Raw genomic sequence first — 9,041 nt, 5'->3', positions numbered from 1 at the left:
GTGACCCGTTGTTATGAGGCTCAGTCAAAGTTAAGCACACGATTTTCTCTTATTCGTGAGAATCTTTTTTTTCTGTAAAGAAATTATTTAAGTCGCTTCTTCAATGCCACGTTTGCCTGCTCCTGTTATCTTTGGTGAAGTTGATGAGGCCACATTGTGAAAGACGACAAGGAGCTCTGTGTGCAATGTTACATCCTATCCCACTTTTTTTTGCGGGACAGTCCCAATTTCACTAGTGGCGTCAGTGGGGTGGGGCGGACAAGTGTCCTAAGATGTGAAGATAAAAATATGTTCTAATTTACCGCTAATAGCGGCATCAAACAAGTATTTTATTTCTGAGACATTTTACATACAACGAAACAACATAAGCACCTCAACTAAGTGGAGTCATGTCCTTTGTCTTTGTTGTGTGTATGGTTTGACTCGCAAAATGTCCATTTTCCTTTAAAAAATGCTTGACTTTGGATATCTAAAAAAAGTACCAACATTATATGTATCCCCTGGCATTCGCAGCAGTCAGTTTTGCAAGAAGTTACAGCCAAGAGACCCAGAAATTGACAAGAGCATGGGCGCACATGAGAAACTAATTAAAAGCATTTCGTGTAGAATGAAGACAAAAGTGTTCACACATATATACATACATACACACACACACACACACACACACACACACACACATATATATATATATATATATATATATATATATATATATCCTCATGAAACATAAAAAATATAATGTATTCTGTTACTTAAGCATTTGATTTGTATAGGAACATAAGAACATATAAACTATACTAGGGAAAACATCACAGGGACCATAAGACACCCAGCCACCATACCTCTCAACTGTCCAGAACATCACAGCATGTCCAGATTTTTGCATCATACTGTTTTGTGTTTCTCATAAAATCTCTGGTTTTCTAGCAAGTCACTGAGGACTGAAGTCACTATATGACATTTATGTGAGTTTCAGACTTCCTTAGAAAATGCTCGCTAATTCACATTATGTCAACTGAGTTTATCAGTGAAAAGGTTTAAAATGTATGTGATTTGGTTACACTGACTAATGTGACACACCACGACCCCATGTAAAAATGTGAAAGCTGAGGTTTTATCGTGATTACGACTGAAAATCTGTCCCTGATTTTGGACCTTTGTCCTACGATTATTTTTGCCTTTGTCCATACTGCTTGCGCTGACATGTTGAGAGTTACGCTAGCCATAAACACTTAAATCCTTGCCACCCTTTTCAAGCACTTAATACATTGACAGAGAGTCAAGCAATCACTAAGTTGCGTATTTTATGTATTTGTGTTCAAATACCAACAGAAAGCAGTAGAGAAATCAGTTTGGAAAAATAAATGAGTCTGAGTTAGATAGGGTTGCCACCTTTTCAAATGCCCAAAGTGGGACATTTTTTTGTAGAAATGCCTGATTTTGCAGGACAAATCAGACCCATGACCAATACAAAGGACAGAATTTCACTTTTTTGCCAAAATAAAATCTTATTGTTGTAGGATTTCGGGTTGCTTATGCTAATTCATGTAACATTTAGATATTTCAGATTCAAAATAACTGTTTTATGTAATGATTAAACTTAGGAAATATTTTTATCCTAAAATCTTGAGACATTTGCCATTTTTTTCGATATTTTCGCAGGATACAACTAGCCAAAGAGGGACTGTCCCTCGCAAAGTGGGACAGGTGGTAACCCTAAGTTAGACGGTATGGCACTTGATAAAACTGAAAAAAAGGAAACAAAGCAAGGCAGAATCAAACAAACAGACTTTACTTGTGTATTGTCAAGCATTATAACAACTGCGTTTTGTGCCCTAAATAAATGATGTATATGTACCTCCCAATAACATATGACAGTTTAGAATACGTTGACTAACAGTACGGATGAAACAGTACCCCCCCCCCCCCCAAAAAAAAAAAAAAGCACGGGTCGCCCGACAGCAGAAGTTTCCAGGTCCCGCGTGTCAGATTGCTCGTTGCTGATTGGGTACGAAGGAACAGGCGCGGTACCTTTCTGGATATAAAATAGCCAAGCATGGCTAGTCACAACTTGCTAATGCAGGAGGATACCGTTTTATTCAAGAATATAGCAAAGCGATTTCACAAATTTCTCATTTATTTATCTACACGTTATTTTTCCTCATTCAAAGAGAAATAGCTTGGCTTACTGTTTCTTGCACGTTTCTATTCTGACAGCTGTGAACTAGTCTGTCAGAGTTGCTACACACCGACCTTCTACTAGGCTGAATAGACTTTTATCCGGACTTCTTAGCTGGTACCTTAATTTCGTGTCACACCTCATAGGTTCAGGTAGTTTTGTTGACTGACTGCCTCATACGTGTCACACAGATGCCTGGCCGTAGTGCCATGTGGAAACTTGCCGGTATCCTTGGGCTGCTCATACTCCCATTTGCACCGGTTGAAGCGTGGTACAAGCAAGTCACGAACCCTCGGTATCATACTGTGGGTCGAGCCTCTGGGCTGCTGCTTGGGGTCCGGCGCTCCCCCTATATCCGTCGTCGAGGGGTTGGTGATGGAGACCATCCCTTGGGTAACATGGGCAATGGTGAAGACCCCCAGTCTTACGTAAATGTTCTGCGGTACCAGTTACTAACTGAGCTTCTTGGGGCTCCGACCCGAGAATCAATGCCTGAGAATAACGGCCCTGAAGTCAAACTGCTCGCCAACAGTCCCTGGTTAGGATCGGCCGACAGTTCCCATAGTCTTCAAGGTCCCCGTCTAGACAGAGCATTGCGCAATAAGAAATGTTCATCTCAGCTGAGAGCAGGGGTTGATGACAGTGACGGACATGGAGGTGGCCGGCTGCTAAAAACTGATTTGTTGGGAGAGAGGGCAGTCGAAGTAGCACGCAGGGCAGAGGACTCAGACGATATGTCCATGGAAACAGGCCCAACAAAGTGCGCCGAAGACAAGAGCATGGGAGAACCTCCGCTACTCCAGGTAAAGGGGACAGCACTACACAGGCTGATGGACTTTCTAAACCTTTGGAGGGGTCCGAGGACTGAAGACACGACTAAGGAGGTAAGGGTTCTTATGCAAACAATATGATCCACTTCTCTAACTCATTACAGTTCTTTACTTGGTGTACACTTAAGATAACACTAAATGTGAAGCGTTATAAATCTTGCTAACTTTAAAGCAAACGTCAAATGAGCAGCACTGGAACTGCAGATTGCAAAATAAGTGTCAGTGGTGAACATATTGTCTTATTCAATATTTACCTACCGTAAGTGGCGTAAGATCTTGGACGAACATCTTGAGCGTGTATTTCAGGTATACTATTATCTCTCCATATATCAGCTTGTATTATCCAAAAAGGTGGGTATGTTAAAGCAGTAAGGAATGACAGCACTCAGATTATTGAGGGTTTGCTAAGACCTTTTGTGTTTTGTCACCAGGTGTTGTACAGTTTAACAATCAGAGGCTTGCAAATATCATATAATTTACTTTGTAAATTATCATGGTATGATTAGACCATAAAGTTGAATTTAAAATATATAGTCTAACTAACCTTGAAAGTGGCATTTTTTTGTCCATTGCCTATTGTTGGGAATACCATAAAAATCATGTATCTGTTCCTAATGAAGTTATGGGACTTTACATGATGTTGTTATAAATTCATAGGGTAAGTACTATGCTAGCTACTCTTGAGGGCCATTTTAAGCCTAGTGCATTTCCCTTCCAAAAGTGAGAATCACACCCTGTATCTTGTGTCTGTGAGGTAAACAACTTAACTATTATACCAACCCCCAATAAAATTGATTTGGATGACAACATTTGTTTGATACATCTGACCTTTCATCATTGTTGCAATTTTATAAGCTCATATATCAGTCTGCAGACTATTACAAGCCTAACCAATAATCAGAATCACACTGTGTACCTTCCATCTCTGAGAAAGAACTTAACCAGTATACCAACCCCACAATCTTATAATTACAAGGTAAATCTGGATAGCATCGCAAATAAAATCTTTGCCATGGTAATGTTTCTACAAAATCTGTGCAATGTTGTAGCTTAATTATGTCAAAAAGATCTGGTAGTTTCCTGCTTGCACAATATATTTTATTTATTCATCTTATGTTAACTTAAGACAAGCAGCCTTTTGATATTTTACTTAATGTAAATCTGCGCAAACAGATTTTTTAAATATGCACAATAATTGGTTTAAATCCCCATTTCTATATTATAAACTTTCTAAATATTATGGTCACTGTACTGCCAAAATGATTGAGTGGCCTCTTCCTTATCCACATCTTAAGCATCCTGACTACTGAATCATCTCTAAATTCAGTGAGATCTGTTGTAAAGCATACTGATTTTGCACTGTGCAGCTGGAAATACCCCCTACCCAATATCTAACAGGCTTAGCTGCTTGGGTCTACCAATACAGAAAGTGCTCTTTTTTGACTAATTCATGATGAGAGCAAGTTTGATATTCATGAAGATTGTCCTCAATTTGACTTATTAAAGAATTAAGAGACAAGTCTCAGGTTACCATGCCATTCAACATTTTATTTAAATCTCACCTTAACCAGAAGTGCTCATGAGTCAGGCCAATGTACGTCTAAAATGTATGCCTTCACAAACTGAAAGGTGAAGTTAGTAAACGTAGTTTGCACTCTAAAGTTAGTAGCTGTAATGGACATGTTTGTGGAGACCTACCCTCTCATACGGCAATTGAAAGTAACTATTAAGGTAAATAGAAAATGTTAGCTGCCGTGTTTTTGTATTTATGCATTAGTTCTACAAAGTGTAACTGTTACCCATTGAGGTCCACTACCATCTACATACTATGTCTCCACCAAAGACAATAATCTGGCTAATGCCTTTTTTGCCATTTCTGCAGGAAACACAGGCTGTAAAAGAAAATAAATAATGGGTTAGATGTCCTATGTCACTGCATATCTAAACCTTACAAAGGCATTTGATACCATCCCACATTTAGGCATAGTAGATAAACTCTTCGAGTTAGATGTAAATCCCTATGTAACATAAGGAAGAGCAAACTAGCTCACAAATAAATCCCATGAAATTATGGTGGGTGGCTCTACCTCCTTCAAAAGACCTGTCACTAGTGGTGTACTCCAGGTTTCAGTCATCGGGCTGCTCCTCTTTGGCATTTACTTTTCAGAAGTCATAGCAAATATTGGCACCATTCTAAACTCCCCAAAGGACTCCAAGATCCTCCAAGAGGGCCTTTCCATAACAAACAGCTGGTGTCAAAAATATACACTAAAACGAAATGTCAAGAAATGTATAATAGTATCCTTCAGGAGTGAATGATTTTTCTTGTAATTATTGCATTGACAACACACCCTTGAAAGTTGATGCTACTGTCAGGTATCTGGGAACCTATGTTGGTGACAAACTATCCTTTGATCACTACATATCCACTATTGCAAGGAAGTCCTTTTTCTTTACACACTTTACATCTAAAGGTATGGTGTTTCAGGTCTACAGCTGCAATCATTCCACTGTAATCAGCTCTGATTAGGCTGATCATTAAACATAATGCCCATTTCAGTATGTACCTGTCAAAACACTTGGAATGTCTACAACATTTTCTTACTAAAATCAAGGTCCTAAACTGTAAATAGTATGCAGACCATCTCAGAACTTTGTCCCTCTTCTCAGTATCATACAGTATCACTCTGGCTAATAAGACACGGTCTCTGCTTTATTCATAGAGTCTCAACAGACCCTGTCTTGTTAGACCTATTACACATTTAAAAGTCCAGTGGTGTTGCAAACACCCAAACAAGGGATCTGTCTCTTTTGTAACATAAACAGGCAGTAGCAGATTAATTGTACCTTGGGCCCCATGCTATTTTTAAACCATGAGCCCCCTCCACACTTTTTTTGTTCTTTTTGGGCTTCACAAAAATGCACATCTTCTTTTGGATTCACCTTCCTGATTGTTTCAAATACCTACAAGATTATTTTAAATTATAGTTACTGATTAATAAAAAAAAATAAAGTATGTAATTTGTTTGTATATTTTAAATACATAGCCTTGTACATTTTTGCAGCAAGAAGTGAATCAAAATGCACTAACCAATAATAACATAATTACCCATTTAAGAATATTTCAACCATAAGACTACTCAAATTGTAATTATAATCTGTCAGTGTCCAGACTCATAAGTTATGGCCACTTTACTGACTGTGAACATCCTGTATATCTGTGGTACAAATGGCCCTAGTAAAGTATTCCAATCTGCTTTGTAGAAAGGCACACTAGTCCTACAAAAAGAGACTAATAACTTGTTAACTTTATCCGCTCAGAAGGGCCAGTCATTTTTATCCACAGCCAGACCCCATATCAAGTAATTTTTCTCCCATTGTTGACTTTTCACCTCAAATGTCTGATTGTGGTCAAAAGAATAAATAGCCAAACTTAACATTTTTTACTTTTGTTTCACAGAAACAAAGTAGTCCTGCAAAACCAGATTCCAATGTTTAAATGAACAAATGACAAAAATTTAAGACACTTTTATCCAGAGACAAATTCCTGCCCCTATCAACACTTATAGTCACTTTGTATATACCTCTTACTGTCAAGGAGAAATAAATTACATGTGTTTCATGGGTAGCTTTGGATGAATAACAATAAACTGTGTAAAGATCACCAGAATAAGACCCATTCATGGGTAATAACGGATCACCTACAGCACACCGACAGCCCAAAACAACATCACCCACATGGCCGACGCCATATGGTCGACAATCACAATATCGACAGCACCAGAACTGCACAAAAAAGGAAAATACAATTTCCTTTTTTGTGCTAACAGGGGGCTCTGCCCCCCTGCACCCCCCACACCCCCGTACCTTTAATATACCAACTCCGAGATCGCACTACAGTGCAAGAATAGAAATTTTTCCATTACGCACTATTGGGAGATAGCGTTTCCCCGTTGTCGATATTCTGATCGTCGGCCATATGGGTGTCGGCGTTGTGAGCTGTCGGCATTCTGTATGGAACCCGGGTAATAACACAGTATAAAAAGGAGAGTATGCGTGATGATATAAGAAGGAATCTTAAGCATATGGAAACTTAAATCTATATGGACAACCTCTACAGAAGAAAGTCATCTGTATAATTCCACAAGAAAGAGAACTGTTTCTCATTTAGATGTTGTTGGAAGACAACGTTTCAGTTCAGTGTTTCATCCACAGATGCAATGCCTGCAGCCTTTGAAGAATAAAATGGGCTGCGTTGCATAAAAAAAATAATGTGCTGATGATATTGATATAAAATTTTATGAACTACATCAAAAAATAGCCACAGACCAAACAACTAACTAAATGCAGACATCTTTCACAATCTGATCTTGTAACATAAACTAACCTAACATAAATACAAGAATTTAAAATCCATATGACCCATAGATACTTCCCCCATATATTCATCCAGCAATTCCTTAAATTCATCTACCAAGCTTACACTCGATAAGCAATATTTTGCTACCCGTTTCCTTATTTTTGCATTTCTTCTGTCCCTTCCTGAATTATCAGATGTAAATTATACTCCACAAGGTAAAAATGATTTATATGACTGCTATTCCTATTGGACGGCACCAACGCTTACTGACGATATGTTTGCTTTACAAATCCTGGGTTCAGTCCTGATAACAGTATGTGGAGTTTGCATTTTCTGCTTGTGTTGGTGCAGGTCTAGGTAGTCCCATTTCTTTCAGTTCCACAAACTGGTTGGCTGACTAGTTTCCCTAAAATTTTCAAGCATATTATATTTCTGTAAGCCCTTGTATCCTGGGTCATGGCTGAAAAGGGTCTATAGACAAGCCAACCTACCTGGTTAACAAGTGTTAAATAAATTAATAAATCATCTGAGTAAAAGGTTTGATACATTTTTCATTCACTTATACTGTCATCTGTTTGAATTCATAAACAGCAATGTCAAAGGTCTGATTATAAAAATACTACTCATCTAAACTTTTTGTCCATAGCTTAGAAAAGAATATTCCAGAAATAAAAGTAGTTTGATTCATTAGACATATCCTCACAACCTGCACATATGATACATTCCTAGTTGTGAATATTCCTTAGTACTTCCATTACTTCTAACGCTACCAATTTTTCTAAAACCACATCTGTTCAGGTCAACAGATTATTTTGGTCTATAGTTCTTAAGGCTGTTCTTGCTGTACTTTACCTTTTTATATTTGAACAAAGCTATTTTTTTCAGTCCTGAAATACACACACTCCTAAATGCTACTACTAATAGGAAGTATATGACATATTAGTCCAAAATGACAAAAAATACACCGAACCCACAGACATTGCCAACATCCTAGCTGACAGGTTCAGTGCAAACTCCCCCCCCCAACAAAAGGGCAAATATCTATCCCAGCAGTGTGCTGCCCCCCTGACATCTCAGATGCTCAGGTAAGAGCCGCCCTCTCCAAAGCAAAAAACACAGCATCAATGGGACCAGACGGTGTCCCGGGCTGCGTCCTACATGAACTCCAAGAAGAGCTAAACCCACACATAAAACTACTGTTCATTCTCAGCCTTACTACAGAATATGTACCCAAAGAGTGGCGTACAGCAACAGTGGTCCCTCTCCACAAAGGTGGTGCCTCAACAGATCCTGGAAACTATCGCCCCATAAGCCTGACTAGCTTGGTCTGCAAAGCTATGGAAAGGATCATCATGGACCTCATAAATAAAGATATTGGGGACCTACAGACACTGGATCCTACCCAGTTCGGCTTTGTTAAGGGCAGATCCTGCCTCTTAAACCTGGTTGATTTCTTTGAAACAGTCACCAAGGCCATTGACGTGGTCCACACAGCCTACCTGGACCTCACAAAAGCCTTCGATACAATACCCCACTCGGGCATTATAGATAAGCTCACCAGCTTAAATATAAACCCCTATGTCACTAGATGGGTTGCAAACTGGCTCAAAGACAGAACCCACAAGGTTAGAATTGCTGGAGCCATGTCAGACTCCAAACCAGTTACAAGTGG

General features: G+C 38.9%; 1 protein-coding gene across 1 annotated transcript in view; it reads left to right on the top strand.

Annotated features, from left to right (window-relative positions):
- Positions 1-2,072: 2,072 nt before the first annotated feature.
- The window catches only part of NPW (neuropeptide W), a 28,161-nt gene continuing 21,192 nt past the window's right edge, over positions 2,073-9,041 (top strand). Inside the window, exon 1 of the mRNA XM_044089198.1 lies at positions 2,073-3,063. Within this exon, the coding sequence (XP_043945133.1) occupies positions 2,371-3,063 (693 nt within the window). The 5' untranslated portion in view covers positions 2,073-2,370. The remainder of the gene's footprint in view (positions 3,064-9,041) is intronic.

The sequence above is a fragment of the Protopterus annectens genome, chromosome 12.part0 (genome assembly GCF_019279795.1).
Source record: "Protopterus annectens isolate FY-2018-M chromosome 12.part0, PAN1.0, whole genome shotgun sequence".
Taxonomy (NCBI): Eukaryota; Metazoa; Chordata; order Ceratodontiformes; family Protopteridae; genus Protopterus; species Protopterus annectens.
This window is presented reverse-complemented; position numbering and strand designations above follow the sequence as displayed.